The sequence below is a fragment of the Gopherus flavomarginatus genome, chromosome 2, assembly GCF_025201925.1.
Source record: "Gopherus flavomarginatus isolate rGopFla2 chromosome 2, rGopFla2.mat.asm, whole genome shotgun sequence".
Classification (NCBI taxonomy): domain Eukaryota; kingdom Metazoa; phylum Chordata; order Testudines; family Testudinidae; genus Gopherus; species Gopherus flavomarginatus.
Genome location: NC_066618.1, coordinates 84791005 through 84814319, shown reverse-complemented (window position 1 = coordinate 84814319; position 23315 = coordinate 84791005). Strand labels below are relative to the sequence as shown.

The following is a 23315-nucleotide window of genomic DNA, read 5'->3' as shown; positions in this document are numbered from 1 at the left end:
ACGCTTCCCCATTACCTTATGCTATTATTTTACAGCTGTTCTTTTCATTAAAACAAACAAAAAAGAAATAGAAATACCTTTATTCCTCTGGTAAATCAAAGATTATCATGTTGGAAGAAGTAGCAGTGTCCATGTTGATATTCAGCATCTTGTTTCCTCTTTAACAGGCATTCAGTTAGTGGAGATATTGCATATTGCATGGGTCTTTTCAAAGATTTTTCTTGTACCTCTTTACTGCTCCGGACTTTCCATACATGTTTTTACTTTTATCTGCTTGTAAAGTTGATCAAACATTGCATCCAGATTCCCTGTTCTTGCCTGTCTGCTGTATCTCCCTGTGTGTGATGTACAATCTTCAGTTGTCTTTAAAAATAAATAAATAGATAAAGCAAACTTTGAGGGGAATGAGTTGATGTTAGGTGATAGGTAACTAATAATCATGTCTCTTACTACCTGGCATTTTTGAAGGAATAAATACTGATTGGAGTTGTTGCACATTCACTAGCATTTCTTGGAGGATGAAAGTACATTTCATTCAAAACAAACAGCCCCCCGCTCCTCACCCTGGTGCTTAAAAAGGTTTTGAATGGCAAAAAAATAAATGAAATCAAGACTCTAAGTTTGGTCACATATGATCTCTCGTATGATATTTCTGAGTTTCTCCAGCACTTGTACCTTTTACTATTTTAAAATTAATTGTGTGAAATGAGTTTTTTATCATTTTACTGCTGGCCCTTTGAAAATGTAGATATAGATATTACTAAACGGGGCGGCTCCAGGCCCCAGCACGCCAAGCGCGTGCTTGGGGCTGCATGCCGCAGGGGTCGCTCTGCTTTTCTTTGTATTTTCTTCCCATAAACTGAGATTAATTTTTGTGAAGATCTGCTTTTGAAACTTCATATCCAAGTAATGGTCTTATTATACAGTTCTGAAGAGTTAGTCCTTTAAAGAGCTGTTTGTTTGGGGCTAATTTTAAAGCCTGACCTGAACATGATTAGACCACAGTTGACCCAAACGCAGGAGCATCAAGTTGTTTTCATACCTGATCTGACCTGGACTCTTGCATTGGGTTGCGAAGTTAGGTGCAGAGGGACAGCAACCAGGAGCCAGCAGACCAGCATGGCCAGGGGCAGCTCCAGGCACCAGCATGCCAAGCATGTGCTTGGGGCGGCAAGCCACAGGGAGCGCTTTGCCGGTCGCCGTGAGGGCAGCAGGCAGGTTGCCTTCGGCGGCATGCCTGCAGAGGGTCTGCTGGTCCCATGGCTTTGGCGGATCTCTCGCAGGCTGCCGCCGAATTCGCGGGACCAGGGACATCCTGCACGCAAGCTGTCGAAGGCAGCCTGTCTGCCGTGCTTGGGGTGGCAAAATGCCTAGAGCCGCCCCTGAGCATGGCCAGGGCATTGCAAACAGACCCATGTCCCTCTGTCATTCACAGACCTGCCTTGTTCCCCCACCCCGTCCTGCAGCTGCCCCAATTAACCTGGAATTGTCTGCTCTTGCACCCCCATGGGACCACAGCCCCCCTACGGTTGTCAGCTGTCTGGTTTTTTACAGGAACAGCTGGTCGAAAAGGGACCCTGGTGGTGCCGGTCAGCACTGCTGACCAGGCTGTTAAGTCTGGTTGGTGCAGGGCTGGCAGGCTCCCTACCCAGCTCCCAGGAAGCGGCTGGCATGTTCGTCTGGCTCCTAGGTGTAGGGGTAGCCACTGGGGCTCCGCGTGCTGCTCTTACCCCGAGCGCTGGCTTTGTAGCTTCCATGGGCTAGGAACCATGGCCCCTGGGGGCAGAGCTTGTGGGAAGGAGCAGCATACAGAGCCTACTGGCCTGCCCCTCCATGTAGGAGCCAGAAGGACATAATGGCCACTTCCTAGGAGCTGCCTGAAGTAAGCACTGCCTGGGGCCTGCACCCCATATCTCCTCTTATGCCCCTGCCCCAGCCCTATGAAAATGAGTGAGTGAGGGTGGGTGAGAGAGAGCAATGGATGGGAGTGAGCAGGGATGGGGCCTTGGAGAAGGGATGGGGACTGGAGCAGGGGAAGGGTATTCAGTTTTCTGCAATTAGAAAGTTGGCAACCCTAAGCCCCTGACCTCCAGCCTGCAGCCAGGCACCAAGCCCCTTGCTGTGTGCATGGGAGAAATCCTTGTCCTCCTCCCCTCTGCTGCTACCTCCTGCTTGGCACCGCTGCAGGACTCCAGGCACAGGGAAGGGTAGGTGTGGGCACAGGCCCTGGGACTGTGGGGTGACTTGGGGTTAGTAACCACTTGCCGAGCCCCCACATAATCACCATCTTTGCACATTTCCTGAAATGCTGCAGCAAGAACAACTTCTGCACAGGGAATCATGAACTACTTCATGCCAAGCAGGGAGGGTGTAGTGCAAGGCAAGGGATACCCAATGCAGGAACCTGACTGGCCACACCGCACCACTCTATTCACAGCTGAGCTGCACCATGTGTGTATGCGCACATTTGTGTATTTGTCTGTGTCTTAAGGTGGGAAACAGCTGGTGCGAGCAGAGCATTCCCTCCCCGTCAGTGCTGCTAATGCCAGCCACTGTCTCATGTAAAGAAAAGAATATCTGCTGTGGCCCTGGCCTTACTGTGCCACCTCCAGGGATGCCCGCAACCCCACGTCCACCTCTAGTCTTTTGGGCTTGATCTTAAAGCCTGACCCAAGTATGTTAAGTCATTTTCATATCCAACCTGCGCTCAACACTTGTATTCAGATTTGAGGCAGGCTGCAAGGCCCTGAAGTCTTTGTCTTGTTATTGACTTGTAAAAGAAAATCATTTTGGATTGGTGATTTTCATAACTCTAGTAGTTGATATAATTTAAACTAGTCACAAAGCATATCAGCTGCATGATACAGAATACCTCTGACTTTTCACTATAATTACTTCTTTCATTGCAGATATGAGCACATTCTAATGGCACCTGATCCAGTACCAATGTATGCCCTGAAACTGTTGGTAGCCCTGACTGAACATAGCCCTGCGCTTACTAGGTAACACAACTAAACTTTCTCTTCTAATCAGAATTTTTCTTGTTTCATCCTTATTCACTGTTCAATTAGAAATTAAGAATTATATAGATTTAAGTGCAATTCATACTGATGAAATTATGTTGAGACACAGATCTTGGCAGTGAAAATAGTTTTCTCATAATTAGTGTATTTGTTACAGGTAGAATTTTTGTAAGGCATAGTTTTTGACCTGAAGTCTTTTGTATTACAATTTTGTATGTGCTTGATTATTTTAATTATCTTTTCGCACAATTAGTTAAATAGAAAAAATAGGAATTTAAGAAACATTTCCTGAGCTATCTTTATACTAAACAAATAGATCTAGATATAGATGTATAGAGATATTGATTTCAGCTCTGTGTAAATATTACATACTATGCCACTGTCAACGTGTCCCCCCACTCTGAACTTTAGGGTATAGATGTGAGGACCTGCATGAATAACCCCAAGCTTATTTTTACCAGCTTAGGCAAAACAGTCACTGCCACCACCAAATGTTTTAAAAAAACATTTGAGGGAGAGCCATTTGGGAACTCTGCCTTCCCCCAAATATTTCTCCAGTCCTTATCCCCCCTTTCCTGGCAGGATTTGACTAATTTCCCTCCCCCAAGTCTTTATACCCTTTTTCCTGCGTAGACTCAAGAAAATTTCAACAAAATCCTTGGATCTTAAAATAAGGAAAAAGTGATCAGGTTCTTAGAAGAAGACTTGAATTAAAGAAAAAGGGTGAAAGGAATACCTCTGTGAGATTAGAAAGCAAGATGATCTCACAGACAACAGATTCAAAACACAGAGGATTTCCCTCTAGGCAAAACCTTTAAAGTTACACAGAAACCCAATTTGATTCTCCCTCTGTTTAGAAAAGAAATGACAAATAAAAATAAAAATAATTCAATACATTCCTTCTCTAATTACTCACTACCCTGTTAGGAGTGGGATGGTTCCTTCTCCCTATCCAGCAGCAGCACACACAGAACAGACACAGGACTGTTTTCCCCCCTCTCAATGTTCCCTTATTGGTCCGTCTGGTCAGGTGTCAGCTAGGAATTGTGAACTTCGTAACCCTTTACAAGTAAAAGAGGAATTAACCCTTAACTGCCTGTTTGACAGCCACCATGTTACATAGGCTAATAATTCTAAAACCTGATGAAATTTTCTTTCCCACACTTCTGCTGGTGAGCAGAAGGTGAGCCTTTCATCTCATCTGTCATTTCTGAGCATTGTCTTCTGAATTCTAGCAATAATGTAGTGGTAGTAACAAATTAGCTTTTCGTATGATTCTGAACTTTCTAAAACCAAGTTGCTTAAAGATAACATGATATTCCATCAAGCTATGATTTAAAATGTTCAGTCTTGCCAGCCTGATCACAGTGAGAGAAAGCTTCTCCACTCACCCTCTGGTCACCTGAAAGGGCAGAATCCACACAGACACATACACACACACACACACGATCCAGCTACTTCGTGTTCCTCCCTGCTCCATCCAGGTAAACTTTCTCCTTCTGCCCCTGCTGCCACCAGTTGTAGAGGGAGCCTCCTATAGACAACAACCCCTTTTCTTCTGGTGAGCAAGACAAAGGTCCCATGATGAAGAGTTGTGGTCAGGACGTTCTTGGGTGCTTAATTAATCCATATTTACAGTTGATAAGTGGCCTAATTTTCAGAAGTTCTGAATATTCAGAGCTCCCTTTAAATTTGTTTGGAGCCACAGGTGCTTAATGTCTCTGAAAATCAGACTGCTATGGATTTAGCTATCTAATTTAGGCACCCGAGTTTAAAAATATTGATATGTGGTTTGATTCCCAACTCTGTAATTGTGCTTGAAAATATCTTTTGTGACAATTATTCCTTTCATGAATCTTTTCCATTGTTTCATATGCTCCATCTAAGATTCTATCTTTCATCTATGAAAGGCAAATTACCACTTTTTAATCTCCTGTTTTTCTTTTCCTCCTCCCTAGCCCTATTCTTACACATTTTTTTATGAAAGTCTATGCACACCCACTTATGCAGACAATGCTGTAGCAATACAACTTGGTAGAAAGAATCCTGCCAATGTAGTTATGTCCAGCTCTGTGCAAGGTTCAACAAGCACAATGTTAAGTGTCCCCTTCCTCGAACCTGTGCCTAAAAAAAAAAAGAGACAAATATTTTTCAAAACAAATATTTTGGTTAAGTATCTGGATCTGGAAACTTTTTGTTAGGTACTTTTGTAAGAGATTTCACAGTTTTCAAATGTGCATTTGTAATGAGTAAAAACAACTTTAAAGCAACTGTGGGCATTTGATAATTACAGATATTTAGACTGTACTTTTAAAGATAATCCTGTTGAAATCTAAATAGTTAAATGTTTCTGGATGTTAAATAGATTTGCAAATAAGTATAGGACACTTTCAGACCCTGGTCCCAAAAAGTGTAACAAACTGAAGTAGTTTATGGCAATTTGCAACTTGGGCACCATAAAGCACTGTGGAATATTTGTGTCTTGTCCTTTTATAGAACCCCATAAACTGCTGCAAACCTCTCTGATTCTAGTTGTTGTATAGTACTGATGCCTTATTAACCTCTGGCTGCTACAGTGATTGGTGAACTGAAGAGATGTATTTATTGAGACAGCTACCCTGTATCAAGAAACAACTACATGGAAGTGTCTGTAATACTTTATCCTGTTTTTTTCCCTATATTATGATGATAAAATATTAAAATTTTAGAGAAATTTTGTTTTTTTATGTAATAGGGACTCATCAGTGGAATTTTCTGCCACAGAGGGAACTAAAATAGGTGCAGTCTTTATATGCTTCCTTTTCTTCAATTTTTGAACTTTGTTTCATTTCTGTATCAATTGATATGAAATAGTCAAATGCTGTTAATAAACCATAAATCCATAAGCCTGCTGTTACTAGGGAGATGAATTTTAGAAGATATACACTTGTGTTTGTAAACAGTGGTTGCAGAAAAATGTTGCATATTAGTAATGGTCCTTGGGTTAGGCTTGTGATAGAATGAATTGTATTTCCTGATGAGGCTGTGGAGGCCAAACATCCAGGGAAATTAAGAAAAAATAGTTATAGGAAAATAAGCAAGATGTTTGAATGGGCGATAGGTAGATAGAACAGGCAGGACGTGGAGCTGGAAGGAGGAAGAGAGAGAGATGGAAAAGGAATAGTAATGTGTTGCCATTGTACGTATCCAGGATCTTGGGCCTGAATCTGTGCTTACAAGCATTAAGTTGTTAATAGCTCTAATGATCTCAGTGGAGTTACTAGTATAAAACTGAAGTGAGAATCAGGTAGGTCCTTGGTACTCACTTCTGTTGTGTGGTTTCTGGATCAGTTATGTTTAGGGAGTGATTCCTTGAGTCTCAGTCTTCCTTCTTTCATTGACTGAAATGAGCAATAGGAAAAAATTAATTTGTTGTCCTGTTAGTCTTTCTTTAACAGCTCAGATGAAAACACTCCTCTTTATACCTTCTTATCCTTTACAGTCTTACCATGAGCACTGCTGCTACACACTAAATAGATTAAAAATGAACTAGAAAATTGCTTGAGTGGTTTGAGATTTTGAACAATTTGAATACAGTGAATGCAGTTCTTAACTGCAATGTTATTGTATAAATCCTATTTATGTTACCACAGGATTACATTTATTGTGCAGATAAATAGTACCATTTTCTATTGTTGAAATAAATCTATTGAGCTTCTAATTCTTTATTACAATTCATAAAATATCACTATAGCTCAGGCTTTGGTTATCAGAGCAATGTTGTAGCTCACCATCATAAGCTCTTTTCATTTGAAGATGTCTGTGTGTGTACACTTAACAGTGTTTGTGGAGGGTAGATACTTGGATGCTGACTCACCCTTATAATCTGTTTATAGTTGGGTGGTAATCTTTTGATCTTGATATTACTGGGTGGTGGGTGTGGAGCTTCTAGGTACTACAGTATATCTTTCTTAACTGTTCATATTTTTAATTTAGTCTTTTTAATTCAAGTGTATCCAATGGTAATATTGGAGGGTGGATTTTTAGTTTCCAGGAGCTGATTTGACTTTAGCAATCTTGCTGATTTCCTTCAGTTGTTTTCACTACTGGACACCTTTTAATATTCTTATTTTAATACTTAATGATGAATGCTACTTTCCACTGAGTCTGTCTTATCCAGATTTATATTTCTCCCATAATGCTTCTCTCTTCATAGGGTGACACATATTCTTGTGGCTTGGGAAAAAAATCATTACAATGTTTGTAGGTTTAGAATATGTAAATGAATGTTTTTTCTCATCTCATTGCCCCCAAATCTTTCCGAAATGACTCCCCATATTATTCTGATTCTGAACTAGCATGGTATCTTTTTTTTTCTTGTTAACAAATATGAGTTGTTCTGAAATTGCCTCTATAAATTGCAGAGTAAATCGTGAGCAGTTGAGATATCAGCCCAGACAGCTGTAATGTGAATTTAGTGATTCTGTCCTGTCTTAACTGTGAATAGGGGGGACCTCATTAATACAGCTTATATCAGTTGGTAACCTGCCTTAGTACATTAACAGTTGGTTTTGATATTCTCCATCCCCTCTCCTCTTTTAATATCTTGCTCTTCTTGTGTCTTCACTCCTCAATTTTATCTATGTTGCTCTCCAGTGAAAAGCTCATTGTTGAGTGGAAAGATTCTGACACTGGTGGTAATATATAGTTTCTGCTCCTCCTGCTGCCTCCTCCTCCATCTTCTCTGCTCCTCCCTTTGTTGCTGCCCTAAAAACAGCTCATTGTCATATCTGGAATAGTAACATCAGAGGTAAATCACCCAATCTCCACTTTCCACTGCTCTTCAGCACCTCTTTCCCTTCCATGTTCCTCTGATTTTAACTGCATAAGGATTGTGAGACCAGACCTAAGTAAACTATCACCACTTTAAGTGAACAACTCCACCACTTTTTCCTCACACTGTAGTCCTGCTAGTTAAAAATCCTCTAATACGCGTATCTTTTTTTTAAATCAAATCTGGATTCACATTCTTTTTTTGATGACTGCACATCTGCAAGGGAAAATTTATTCCAGTGACTCCCTGACTCCATGTTAGCTCATAATATGGTAAGTTGTTTACTCTACATAGAAACGTGCAGACATTCGAACATTATTGGATGTTTCATTTATCACCTTAAAGATCTATATTGAAATACTGATACATTATGCATCTTTTTTGGGTTGGAAAAACTCAAATACTTTAAATGTTAAGGAAAAATATCCTAAAATTCTCTCTCACTCCACTGTTAGAGCAGTTGTAACAATCTGTTGTTATAGAACATATTGCAGTCTGTATAACCCTCATGTTAGTATGTAGAATGGTTATGGTGACACCACCTTTAAAATGTGGCAGAACTATGGCTCCCACACACACAGCCTCCAGCACTTCCAGGATGCTAGCTGTGAGCACCTTTAAAAATGTTTTTAATGAGCACATTTACTGGTTAGAAATTTGAGCATATGAGCAACCCTGGGAACAAACGAAAAACTTTTTTAGGTCTTGTTTTGTTTTTTCAGTTTCTCAACCATGAAATGGTAAAATAAAATATGTAATCCAAAAAGCTGAGAGGATTTGAGTGCCACCCTGGATTTTGCACTAAGCTTTTTATCCCTGAACTCCCAGGTTCTGGCTGTAATGTAGGTTCCCAGTGCAAATAAGTCAGGTGGTATCTTCTAAATCCTTTTTTCCCAGCCCCCACATCATAAAACCACCACAGTTTGATGAAGCTTGGCACAGGTCTTTTCTTTTCTCAAGACAAAGCCATAGGTATTTCAAGGAAGAGCTTTGGATGGAAGTTTGCTTATCACCTGCCAACTCTGTAGCCTGCTTCAGTCAATACTATTAGCCCTTCTTAAGAGCATTATGGTCTTTCACAAGTGTATTTTTTTTAATGTTACTTTGTTTTCCTCACTGTTTTATAAATTTTGTGGTAGGAAAAAGCTTGGGCATAAAAACTTTAACAGTGTTAATTAGCTGAGTTTACTTTCTCCTATTTTGAGACCGATAATTATTTAAACTAAAATCAGAGATTTATGCTGCAGAAAAGGAAAATTGAACTAATTAAATTCATCTCTGCACAATTGAAAAAATACACATGGTTAGATTTTTTTTCTTTTTTTAATTACTTTGAGAAACTGGACTTTGTATAAGAAATTGCTGAAGGAACTAAACTCCTGAACTCGCGTTGGGAACAAATGGTTGACAGCAGACTGAGGTCTGTTTTAATTGTCTGAAGTCTGTGTACTACAAGAGCAGTATAATTAGGTACTCCTGGGTTTGTGGTTGTGAATTAAACTGAATATGGAGGATATATTCTTCTTCGAGTGATTGTTCATGTGTATTCCAAGCAAGTGTGTGCATGCTGTGTGCACACCAGTCAGAAGATTTTCCCTTAGCAGCGTCTATAGGGTCGGCCCTGGTGCCCCCTGGACTGGTGCCTCCATGGCACCTTGTATAGGGGCCCGCCGGCCCTCCACCCCCTCAGTTCCTTCTTACCGCTGGTGACGGCTAGCTGGAACTTTGCTCGCTCTTGCAGCAAGCCTAGCAGTGTCTCATCTAAGTGTATATAGTTGTTTCCTCTCTCATAGTTTAGAGTTAGTGTTAGTTGTTGGGGGGCTTCCGCCCAACATACTTGTTGTCCCACTGGGGCATGCCCGGGTCCCCAGGGTTTAAAGTCTGCACAGACTGCGGGAAGTTTATCCCGAAGAATGACCCACACTCATCCTGCTTGAGGTGCCTCAGGGAGAGCCACCAAAGAGACCGGTGCAGTATCTGCAGGGGATTCTGTCCCAGGACTCTTAAGGATAGAGAGCAGAGACTCAGAGTGCTCCTGATGGAGGTGGCTTTATGGCCACACTTGGACCCTGAGCCTGCCGATCCAATACCCAGCACCTCCATCCTCTGTGTGCAGCGTTCCGGCACCACTAACAAGACAGGAAGCCCGATCTAAGGCCTCTATGTCCCGGCACCGGAGAGAATCAGGACATAGAAAATCAGCCTAAGTGTAGCACCAATAACCATCTCCTGTGCCTGGGAAAAAGAAGAGGCACGTGAGGGACTGATCACCCCACCAGAACCTTAAAAGGCTGTCAGTGTCCACTACTGCAGTGGGACAAGCTGAGCCACAACCGCACCCTCCCAAGGTCCCATTGACTCCCACCCTGGTGGGGATGCGGTCGAGTCCAGACTGGTCTAGATGCCTGGACCTCAGCGAGGATGTGCATCTCCCATCTATCCCAGAGGTGTTTGAGGCGGCCTCTGACTCAAGTCTCCTGGTGCCGGCCTCCTCGCACCAGTGGAAAGAGCCACCAGATATGGCCCAACCCCCTATCCAATCAAGGGGCAAGCCAGCCATGATGTTGCCCCAGTCCCCGCCCCGTGCTGTTCCGGCAGCACCGGCACAGAGAGAGCACTCCCCGGCCTAATGGCACCGCTCCCCAGCAACAGTGGGTACTGCTCCCACTCGGTCCTCCTATTCAGAGACCTCGGACTCGGAGGCAGAATCCTACTGCTCCAGTAGATTGAGGAGCAGAAGGTCAGCTTTTCAGGCAAGCCAACGACCTTACCCAGTGCAGTGGCTGTTCTGGACTCCCTGGGCCTACCATCAGTCTGTGGGACAGGCACACGGCCTGCGCTCCAGGTCTGCTTCGGTCTCCTCGACATTGGTGGCCCCGGCGCAAATGCCTCCACCACCGGGACCGCTGTCCGACAGGAGTGTGCCACAACAGAACTAAAGCTGATACGTTCTGCACCTTGTGGCAGACACCAGCTTCATTGGCCCCTACAGCCAAAAAGACAGAGGCACTACTTTGTACCCTCCAAGGGCCATGGACACCTATATACCCACCCTCCCCCAGACTCTCTGGTTGTGAATGCGGCCAACCAAAGGAAGCGTCAGGGGTTCCAAGGGTCTACACAGAAGAACAGGGAGGCCAAGAAATTGGACCTCTTTGGTAGAAAGGTGTACTCAGTGGGGGGTCTGCAACATGTATAGCCAACCAACAGGCTGTAGTGAGCTGCCATAGCCATAACACATGCTCAGCCTTGTCCAAGTTCGCTGAACTTCTTCCCCAGGAATCGCGAACAGAATTTTCTGCTCTGGTAGAGGAGAGGGAGCTAATTTCCCAGGCATCCCTCCAAGCGGCCCTGGATGCAGCGGATACAGCCTCCCACATGCTGGCAACTAGGCTGGATGTGCGGTGGGGAGCCTGGCTTCAGGTCTCAGGCCTTCCACATGAGGTCCAACAGACCATCCAGGACCTCTTCTTCACAGGGCCCATGCTCTTCTCCGAGAAGACGGACAAGAGGCTCCATAGCCTAAAGGACTCAAAGGCTACCTTACGCTTGCTAGGCCTGCACACCCCAGCCACCCAATGCAGGCAGCCGGCTTCGCAGCCATACCAACCCCAGAACTGCCCGAAGCCCTCACTTAGGCAAAGCAGAAACCGCAGAAGGAGGCAACAACAACCCTCTGGCCAGTCATCCAGCCAGCTGCGGCCTCCATCGGGGCCTAGGCCCCAAATTTGATGGTGCGGTCGAGGACGACCTAGTAGTCAGGACTCTGGATCCTACCAATCCTACCTTTATGTCATGTCTTTCCCCTTCTGTCGTGCCTGATCCTGAATCACATGTGACAGTTGGGTGCTCCGCACAGTAGAGAGGGGTTATTCTATCTAATTCTCCTTCCTCTCACGCACCAGCCCCTCCCCCCCCGTCCCTCTTCAGGGACCCCTCTCACGAGCAACTTCTAATTCAGGAAGTGCAGTCCCTCCTCATAGTAGGGGCAGTGGAGTAAGTTCCTCAGGAACCCAGGGGCAAGGGGTTTTACTCCCAGTTTTTCCTAATACCGAAGGCAAAAGGGGTCCTCAGACCCATTCTGGACTTGCGGCATCTGAATAAGTTTGTAAAGAAGTTCAAGTTCCGTATGGTCTTCCATCATCCCCTCCATGGATCCAGGAGACCGGTACACCGCCCTCAACTTGAAGGATGCCTACTTTCATATCGCAGTAATCCCTCAGCACAGACGTTATCTCAGGTTCATAGTGAGCAACACCCGTCTCCAGTTCGCAGTCCTGCCTTTCGGCCTGTCAACGGCTCAAGGATCCTCACAAAATGCATGACAGTTGTAGCAGCTTTCCTGCGCAAGCATGGAATTCAAGTGTTTCCCTACCTGGATGATTGGCTCATCAAACGCTGCTCCAAGGCACAGGTGGAGGCTAAGGTGGTCTTTGTCAAACAGACCTCCCTCGATCTCGATCTCCTGTTGAACGAGGCCAACTCTGCCCTGTCTCCTGTCCAAAGTATAGAGTTCATAGGGACAGTTCTGGACTCGATGCAGGCTAGAGCATACCTACCGGAGGCCAGGTTTCAGTCCTCAAACGCTGCTCCAAGGCACAGGTGGAGGCTAAGGTGGTCTTTGTCAAACAGACCTCCCTCGATCTCGATCTCCTGTTGAACGAGGCCAACTCTGCCCTGTCTCCTGTCCAAAGTATAGAGTTCATAGGGACAGTTCTGGACTCGATGCAGGCTAGAGCATACCTACCGGAGGCCAGGTTTCAGTCCATGTCTGACATCATCCTTGGTCTCTGCCGTTTCCCGACCATCATAGCGAGGAACTGCCTCAAGTTGCTGGGACATATGGCTGCGTGCACCGATGTGATGAGTCACGCTAGGCTCAGGCTGCGCTCTCTTCAGTCCAGGTTAGTGACTGTGTACCGACCAACCAGGGACGTGCTGGACTCGGTGGTGACAATTCCCCGAGTGGTGCTGGATTCCCTCCAGTGGTGGCTTGACCCGCGGGTGGTCTGTGAGGGAAAACCCTTTGCCAGCCCTCAGCCATCCCTTTCCTTGGTGACAGACACGTCAGCTCTGGGGTGGGGGGCGCATCTCAGGAATCTCAGGACCCAAGGCCTTTGGTCCCCAGAGGTCCTCTCCCTACATCTCAACATCAGGGAGCTATGGGCTGTTCTTCTTACCTGCCTCACTTTCAAGTCTTGATTGGCAGGCAGGTGCGTTGCAGTACTCACTGACAATACCTCAGCGATGTTCTATATCAACAGGGTGGTGCACGCTCCTCTCCCTTGTGCCAGGAAGCCCTCACATTATGGGACTTTTGTGTACAGAACACAATTCACCTAACGGCATCCTACCCCTCGAGGGTGCAGAACGGCCTGGCGGATGCCCTCAGCTACTCATTCCATGGTCACGAGTGGTCCCTTTGCCAAGACGTGGCACACTCAATCTTCCATCTCTGGAGTTATCCCCAGATAGACCTGTTTGCCTTGAGGGACGAGGAAGTGTCTATGGTTCTGCTCCCTCATGGGGTGCAGTCCAGGATCTCTAATGGATGCTTTCCCCCTCTCATGGGAAGGCAACCTGCTTTACACCTTCCCTCCGATCCCCATGGTCCACAGGGTACTCCTCAAGAGACACAGGGATCACGCTCGCGTCATACTGATAGCGCCGGTGTGGACACGCCAGCGTTGGTACACGTCGCTACTGCACATGTCCATACAGGTGCCCCTCACGTTGCCACTGCCCCTGGACCTGATCACACAGGATCGGGGCCACCACCCCCACCTGAACCTGGAGTCGCTCCACCTCACAGCCTTGATGCTCCATGGCTAAACCCGGTGGAAATGCAATGCTTACAGCAGGTCAGACAAGTCGTCTTTGGTAGCAGAAAACTCTCCACCAGCACTACATACATGGCCAAGTGGAAACGTTTCTCCATCTAGGCTGAACAGCAGGGACAGGCTCCATTGCTCACCCCAATCCCTCTTATCCTTGATAACCTACTCCAGTGGAGACAGCGGGGACTTGCCCTCTCTTCGGTTCGGGTCCACTTGGCAGCCATCTCTGCGTTCCACCCAGGAGCTGAAGGTGGTTCAGTCTTCGCAAACCCATTGGTTTGTTGCTCCCTCAAGGGCCTGGATAGGCTGTTCCCGCATACTCAACAACCAGTCCCAGCTTGGGACCTTAATTTGGTCCTCTCCACTCTTACGGGGCCCCCTTTTGAGCCACTGGCTACGTGTTCTTTACTATATCTCTCCTATAAGGTCATATTCCTCATGGCTATCACCTCGAGCAGTAGGGTGTCGGAGCTCAGAGTGTTGATGTCCGAGCCTCCATACGCTGTCTTCCACAAAGACAAAGTCTAACTCAAGCCACACCCAGCATTCCTTCCAAAGGTGGTCTCCCAATTCCACATGGGTCAGGACATTTTTCTCCCTGTGTTCTACCCTAAGCCACACTCCACCAATGCAGAGTGTAGGCTGCATTCCCTGGACATTCACAGGGCCCTGGTATTCTATATTGAATGAACTAAACCATTCAGGAAATAAACGCAACTCTTTGTAGCTGTGGCCAACAGAATGAAGGGGCTCCCTGTGTCTTCACAGCGTATCTCCTCATGGATCACGGTTTGCATCCGCGAATGCTACAATCAGGCCAAAGTGCCTTCCCCGCCAATCACAGCCCACTCCACAAGGGCACAGGCCTCCTCCGTAGTGTTCCTGACTCAGGTCCCGACACAGGAGATATGCAGGGCTGCCACGTGGTCCTCAATCCACACATTCATGTCGCACAATGCCATCAGGCACTAGGCCAGAAACAATACAGCCTTTGGCAGGGCGCTGCTCCAATCTGTAGTGAACTCTCACCCCACCACCTAAATTCAGGCTTGAGAGTCACCTGCTTGGAATGCACATGAACAATCACTGGAAGAAGAAAAAACGTTTAGTCACCTTTTTATAACTATTCTTCGAGATGTTGTTCATGTCCATTCCAATACCCACCCTCCTGCCCTTCTGTCGGAGTGCACACACCTCCTTGGAATGGACATGAACAACACATCTCGAAGAACAACAGTTACAAAAAGGTGAGTAACTGTTTTTTTATTGGCATGATGTAGTTAGACAATGTCTATTTGTGATTTTTTAATCAATTCTTTCTCTGATATACCATCCATAATTATTTCACTGCTCAACTGGAATGTAATTATCAAGTATCTAGGTTATCCACAGGTGATCAGATAGTTTTGTTGAGCTGCTTATTACACTTATAGCATACTTTGTAAATAATACAAGTATGTTGACTACTAAAATATATTTTTGTAGTTGCTCTGAGCGATTGTAATCTATTTTGAAGTTTTTTCTTGCCGAGGGAAATTTATGTTGAATGGTCTTTGGTTATGACTGTCTCACTTGGCTGAAGATATTAGACTTTTGGTCTCATGAATGAGAGTATGCAATATAATTATTCACTTAGTCGTGTGCTCTCACACACAAATGCCCACTAAGCTGTAGTTAAGGCTGTCAGTACATATTAGTAATTTTAAAACAGCGTAGTTATAAAAAAAACCTCCATTAGAAACCTACAAATATCAGAATTAAAGATAAACTTGAACTTTAAAATTTGAAAATATGGAAATCTTAGATGTGTGCAGGTATAGATCACTGCATTATACATTTTATAGTGGGGAAAAAAAAAAGACCACAAGAAGATGATTGCAGTGATGTGCTCAATGTAGCCCCAGTTCATCAAGGTAGTTAAGCACAAATCTAACTTTCAAGCATGTGAGTAGTCACTGATTTCAATGAGGCTGCTTATGTGCTTAACTACCTTGCTGAATTGAGGCCTGTAGTGATACCGTGGCTTTTCACAGCTTCAGATATCTGCAGCCCACAGCTATAGATGACTTAAGGACCTTAATGTCTCATTCTCATAGAATGCATCTTACAATGTAATTAGGGAAAAAACAAAGAAGGGAAGATGGCATCATTATAGTGCACAGTTAATATTGTGTGGCTGCTATTTCCTTATTACTACTTCAAGGGCCTCTGTGGTGAGTATGCATGCCACAGGGATGACATCTAAAAAGTAAAAATGCACAGAAACACCTCTAATTGTTGCTTTTTGGCATTCTTATAAGGCTTTCTGTGTTTAAGTGATAGATATATTTTCACCCTTCTCTCCATCTTAATGCATTTTGTCTGGGGATTCCCTTAGTTTTATACATTTTTGAAATGCTTGACGTGCATTGTGAGCCAGGGGACAGGATACTTTGAAGAGTTCCTAAATTCTGCAGAGTACCGGATGTGTCCGGAGAATCACGTAACATGCAGTCAGGTAAAGGCAGGCACCAGGGACCCAGTGGAATTTATTAATTCCACATGGTCCTGGACTCCCCAGCTTCTAAGTTACTTTTTGTAAGTCAACTGCTCCGTATGCTTTAGCTGCCTCCTGCTTTGCCTACATTCAGCAGAAGCTATGGACTTGACCTGGACTCCATTGTGGGTTCACAGCAAGATTTTGTTAGCGTGGTCTTTTCCAGTGCAAACCTGGTGGTGCTGAGAGTATTTGTCCTATGCATTTACAATAAATATAATACTACCCCATGCTTCTGCAATAAAAATACTGAAGATTTCACCACTGGAAAAATACAGCCTTAATTTTGCCTAGTAATAATAACATGCAATTCTGATGAATGAATAATAGTATTTGTAGACCTAGATTAGATTAAACTGATTTTTAAAGACAGATTTTTTCCCCTTTCTTTTTATCTCTTGTGATGTCACTACAAGACAGAGTTAAGTTTGGGTGCCCTGCACCTTAATATGTTTGGATTTATTTTACCTTTTACTCTTAATTTTCTAGTTTTAGAATTCTTCCTTTTGGAAAAATTGCAACATAATATTTTTGTTATCCTAAACTGGTATACTCTGTCTTAACTCCATGCTAATGTACTTTTTAAATATGGGATGTTGATTATTTATTTGCATACATGAGCTGAGCTGAGATTCTCACCTACTCACATGCCTCCAGGAGCTGAGGCGTTCAGAAAAACATCGGTTATTGTAAAATTCACAGTGAAATTACAAGAGTTGGGAACACTGCCTATTATTCTGTTCTTAAGGTCATTCAAGAAAAAAAAAGGAGGGAAGGGTGTCTGGTACCAGATGTGAAAATTTTAACAGACCTATTTTAAAATAAATTAGTAGATTTGTTTGTTGGTTCTCAGAAATTCTGTGCCCAAAGAGTAAGCTCTGTAAGTTTGGGGGAAATACATTGTAGTCTTCATACATAACAAAGGTTGAATGTCTGCTTCAAGTACGAAACTTAGCCTTAACTAATGAGCTGCAACAAGTACTTCCATAATACATCTTCTGAAATGATTGAACAGATTTTAGAAAGTGAAATGGATAGGAAACGTCTTTGTGTCATCTTACCATGGACATCCCTTCCATCGATATCACATCATGTGGACACAGTAGGCTAGATTGTCTCTGGCCCTTATGTAGGTCCACCATGAGGGTGGCAGTGAAGGAGGAAGGCAAGGATCCTTCCCAATTCCAACACACATCCCACACAGAGAGTAGGGACAAGCCCAAGGAGGCACATGGCAGAACAGAAAAATGTTCAGAAATCTTCCATTTCTAAGGGCTTGTCTGCATTTTACCAGGGGATCGATGAGTGGCTATCGATGCATTGGTGATCGATTTAGCAGGTCTAGTGAAGACCTGCTAAATTGATTGCAGATCATATCCCACTGATTCCTGTACTTCATTGGATAGAGTAGAGTAGTCAGGTAGTGTGGACCCTGCGGTAAGTAGGTCTAAGCTATGTTGATTTGAGTTATGCTATTCACGTAACTCAAATTGCATAGCATAGATCAAATTTCCCCTGTAGTATAGACAAGGCCTGAGTGTTACAAATTTAGTAGCTTTGAAGATGATGTATTGACCTTGTACACACAGTAGACTGTCTTGATTACTTAGAATAACTCTTTATAATGATGTCTTTGAAACCACCCAAGAATGGGCTAATTTTCAAACTTCATTTACTCCACTTTTCTTACCCATGCATTATCCATTTAGAGACATTAAATGCACATTTCATCCTCACTATTAGTAGTGGGTTGATCCTCTTCTCATATATCATGATGTTTGCTTTTAAATTTGTTTACATTCCAACCCATTGTGGAATGCATGTTTCCTAGTCCTTGATTTTAAAAGCCGCAATAGTAGAGTTTGACCTTTTACTTTTAGAGTTGAACGTTGAGATAATTGCTTTTGAGTCAAGAGATCCTCTATTTAATCCAAAGCTCCTGGTATCAGCTATTTTAAAAACTTCTATGTGAAAAGGAACTATTTAGATTACAAAATATTCATAAACAAACAATATTGTCTTTACACTTGAACCAAAAACTATAAAGTTTTGGTTCCTTGCTTCCATATTGAATTGATTAATGAATGCTTAGATTTATTGTCTAAAAAAGCACTTTATGCTGATCTCCCAAATGGTTAGCTATTACATATTCTAGTTTAAAAATATAGTGTTAATTTTTTAAAAATGACCTGTTAGCTTCTAAATTAGAGCTTTTGTCTTTTCTGTGCTCTCTGAGTTATTGCAGTGAATTTAAACAAACATTTGGAGAGGCTCCTGATAATGAGCAACCCTATCTGGTTTGCTCACTAAAATTGGAGAATGTTTAGGTACAGGACCCATTTAACTCAACAGTAGGATCAAATCTTAGATTCTCACCACATTGAGAGAAACTGTGTTTTCTTATCACAAGACAGGCCTTTTTTAAATCATTGGTCTTATGTCCTCTGCCTTGCAGCACCAAACCTGGATTGGATATTTGACAAATGCCAAAGCCTACAACTAGCATCCTAGTCGCTTTTCCCCAGAAACTCTGCCTTTCAGGAGTAGATTAAAAACACATACATACATACAAGTAGTCTTAACCTGTTGGTTTTATTTATCTCCTGCAAATTTTAAAACAGAGAGCAAAATTTCAGTTGCCACCTCGCATTCCAAAAATAATAGATTGGAAAAAGGTTTAAATCCTACAAAATATCAGGTAACACAATGCCTAAGAATGTCTTCTCAAGTAATTGGTAGATATCTATCGTTTCAACTCCATGTTAACTAAGATTCTTCTCTTCCCCCTTCCCCCCAACGGAAATTTCCTCAGCTGTGTTGTTTGTTTGTTATTTTTTGACATTTAAGAATTGCTCAATGACAGATTTCTCTGTGGAGATTTTAGGCTGTGCAGAAATGGAGCCCTGGGGTTATTAGATTATTGGCATAGTACCTTCTGAGGCTTCCTCCCTTCCCTTCCAGAAACGTGAGTGCCTCTGTCTTCCCATCACAGAGAGAGATTTCATGGGGATGGGACAGCTAAAAAAAATAATTTTAGTAATTTTTTTTGGAGAGGTGATCACTACGCCATGAGATAGGACCCTTTCCTTCTCATCTGGCACTCTTCCATTTAGCCCAGACCAAGCCTGTCCCTGCCTTCTCTCTCTATCAGATCAGCCCTTCCTCTGTCTGTCAGTAGTCTCTCTTCTTCTTCTTCACCAAGAACATATTGTGTAAGGAATAGAATAAATAAGGCAGGACTTGCCACACCATAAAATATTGTTTTGTGGGAAGAGGTTTGGTTCTTTTAAATAATGTCCTTCAGGCTGTCTCTTTGCTCTGTTATATCCTCATCTTTGGGAGATTTAAAAAGAAATAAAGATAAGTCTGAAATCAGTTACCTTGAAAAACTTAATGGTTCCTTTACACTTATTTAGGGCATTTAGTGCACAAGTCTATAAGGTTGTTTTTTAAAATTGTACTTTTATGTCACCTTTACAAAACCACTCTACTGGATCAGGATGTGTCATTAACTAACAATATTTTACTTTAAGCATGTGGGAAGTTGGTGGCAGAAGGCGGCTTATTTGTTAGCTTGGATCTGTTTCATGGTCAGTGGCAGCATGGCAGCTCCCTTGGTCAGTGCTCTCTCATCCCTTATGATGCGCTGATCATCTCTTATGGATAAGAATAAAAGAGCTCAGTTCACATTAAAGACTGATTGCCTGCAAAGTTTCATTTTAATTATGCTATTAGAGAGCCTAGTCCTGCCATCTCTACTTGTTCAGGTAGTTCTAGAAATAGGATTATCTATGTAAGGATATCGAGTGCTAGTAAGAGTTACAAGATGTATTATATATTTTTTTTAGTTATCATGTGGCCAAACGTCGTGAAGAGCTACCTATAAGTTTGCTTCTCTCTGACTAAACAAAATTATTTTGATAATTTTACACTTAAGGAAATAGCTTCAAATGTGGACTGTTAACATTTGTCTGAGTTTCAGGCTTTGAAGTGCAACTGTAAAGTTTCAAATAGTCAAATTAAAAACAAAAGCCTCTGAAAATAATTACACACACAGTGCAAATATTAACAGATCCTTAAATTCTCATCTAATGATGCTATGGGCACAACTATAACTAAGTATTTTGTGTGTGTGTACATACAGAACAGTCTTATCCTAGATTATTTTATAATTCTGGAAAAAATCAGAATAACTTTTTGTTAAAGCATAACCTGAAAATGAACATTGTCTTTTACAAACATCTATACAACTTTTGTTTAATGTAAATTCAACATTTTAGTGAAGTTTGGATATAAGAGAGATTAATATTTTGTTGTATTCCCTCTCTGAAAAGCCTTGTGAACCTGAGAAACACTAAATCAAAAATTTTTTTTGCTTTTATATTTTTAATTGGATACAAATCTTAGTAGTCTTAACCTTTTCTTCTAATAAAGTAAATATTAAGTTAATATTGATCTTTGAACAGCTGCTATTTCAATTTAGTTGAAAATCCCTGTGTTGCCAAAATATACAGTCAATTCCTGGCAAAAACATCAAAAAAGTAATAATGTCCTTTAACAACAAAAAAGCTATATAGTAAATGTTTTAGAATTCATAAGGGGACTTAATTTTGCCAACTCTTTCATCTGTTCCATTTGTGATAACTAGTGAACTTTACTTTAAACTGAAGAATTTTTGGAGCATAATATTTTTTTTAAAGTTATTGAAGTAAGATGAAGTGATTGAAATGAAAAGTGTTTCAATTCAGTGTAATTTCTGAAATTTGAGATATGAAGGTGAGGTTTAGCAAAAATTAATCTAACCACTTGACCATAATTAAACGGCACCGTTTTATTTCCTTTGATGTCAAGAGTTTTATAAATGAATACTGTGATTTATATAGACATTCCAGGAGCACATTTCATGAAAAGAACATTTGCATTTTTTCTTAACCCTTTTATTGAGTTTCTATTAAGATTTTCCCCAAAGTCCTAGGTTCTTTTGCCTCTGAGCACAGTTATTCATAGCAATGATCACAGCAGGTTTCTGAAGTTAACAGTTTTACTTACTACACATACCAGAAAGGGAGGTCTGTAAAATTCACAGCATATTATTAATATAGTCAAAACTGTGTCTGGCATCTGCAGCCCCTCACATATCTTCTCTGACTTTGTGTGGGTTTCCACAGTATGGAAACCAGCATATTTTTATTTTCTGATTTGAGCCCTTAATGATGGATGGTTTCACACTGAGTTGAACAGGAAAGTCTCTGATTACTCATCAGTGTGTCCATATAAAAACACATGATTGCACAAACTGAAATTAATGATAGACTGCATGTAATAACATTATTATTCTTTTGCAACCTATAATGTAGAATCAAGGAAAATCTTATTTCCAAGGGGTCAGATTTATAGGCAGAAACTAGAAGAAAATCACTATTTAACTTGATCTCCACATCAAAATTGGAACAATCCTGGAAATATTGGGTTGGATAGCAATGTATATCTGGGCCCTTTTCCTGTCATTTGTCAGCCTGGAATGGTGTGGTGTAGTGTAATGCGCTACAGTTCCCAATTTTCACAAATAGTCTAAGTCTTGGGTTTTCAGCCATTCTGACTGTGCATCTACAATGTTGCAAACAACATAGATTAGCTCATCAGGGATGAAACTGTGGTACTGTTGAAGTCAGTGGGGCAAGATTTAACCCCAGGAGGTCAAGACTCTACTATGATATTAGAAAATGAAGGAAGACAGGAACCAGCTGTGAAGAGGGGCCAGGCCCACGAGAAAAGTTTTATTTTAAACATCTCTTTTGGTTAAAGCCAAGCTTAGGTTTTTCTCTAGGGGAAAAGTTCTGTTCATATTTGGCAAAAATATAAACAAACAGATTTCAACCACAACAACTATATTGTACAATGGAAATCATATTTTGGGGGTTAAAATGCCAGAAGATTTTACATAGCAAAAAGCTTTACATACAAAAATATTCGGACATTTCTAGTGAGAAGCCAAAGTATTTATGATGTCTGTTTAAAAATAAGATACACAAATTTTATATTTAGTACTCAAAGAAACAGGAAGCCAATACAATCCCACTAAGGCAGAGGTTTTATGTTGCTGCTATTTAGTATGTGCAGAACACAAACTGTGGCATGTATAAGCTGCAGCAAAGGGATCTCTTTTCCCACTTAAGAGATTTTACTTGCTTTTATGTTTTCTTCTTGTTTTGCATAATTAACACTGGGCGATTACTTCATTATCATGAATATGGAATGATGGGAGCAGATAATGCGTATGCTATGCGACTGATTTTAAGAGAAGCAACTTTCCTGTTGTTTTGCTTTTGTGTGTCATCACTAAGCAACCATTCTGCTGTACACTTTAGTGGATTACAGTAATCCTTATGTAAAAACGTGCTTATTTGATTTTATTATTTATTACTGTTAAAATATTTATATGGAATGGTAAACATTTTGGAAATATTAAAGAGAGTGAAGTGACAAGACACAGTGAGAAATTGGAGTGAGGGATGGAGGGTAAATCTGAGAATATACTTTGACTCCAGCATAGAGAGGAATACTTTAAAAAATAAATAAATAAACTCCATCCTTACGTAATTCAGATCTTTGTAATTTATTTAGAAAAGTTAGCAATTTTTGAAAACAAATGAATTCAAATAGAAATTATTTTGGATTAGTGAGGTTGTCAAGCTTTTCCTAGTCTAGGCTTGTTTATGTAGAAACTTGCATTTGTGGTTCTGAACTGTTAAAAGACAAACTATTAGTTTCCTGCAATCCTGTACAATTTAAAAAAACAAAAAACAAAACCTCAAAACTGATCAGGAATGAGCATAAGAACTCTGTTCTGGGTCAGTAATCCTACTGAGCCCCTTGGTAAATGACTGCTTTTCAGGGCCGCCCAGAGGGCAGGGGGGCAAGTGAGGAGTTTTTTGGGGGCCCTGGAGCAGGGTCCTTCACCTGCTCGGGAGGCCGCGGAAAACTCTTGCGGGGCTCAGGCCCCCCGGAGCTGCTTCTGCTCCGGGTCTTCAGCGGCAATTCGGTGGCGAGGGATCCTTCTGCCCCGGGACCCACCGCTGAAGTGCCCTGAAGACCCAAGGCGGAGA

At 42.2% G+C, this 23315-nt stretch overlaps 1 protein-coding gene across 8 annotated transcripts in view; it reads left to right on the top strand.

Annotated features, from left to right (window-relative positions):
• Positions 1 to 23315, top strand: part of ULK4 (unc-51 like kinase 4) — a 440534-nt gene that overhangs the window by 181767 nt on the left and 235452 nt on the right. For all 8 annotated transcript variants that reach the window (XR_007772329.1, XM_050937890.1, XM_050937889.1 and 5 more), the window contains one exon: positions 2910 to 3002. Coding sequence is in view for 7 of the 8 variants with exons in the window: in XM_050937890.1 (XP_050793847.1) it covers positions 2910 to 3002 (93 nt within the window). In the remaining variant the exon portion in view is untranslated. The remainder of the gene's footprint in view (positions 1 to 2909; positions 3003 to 23315) is intronic.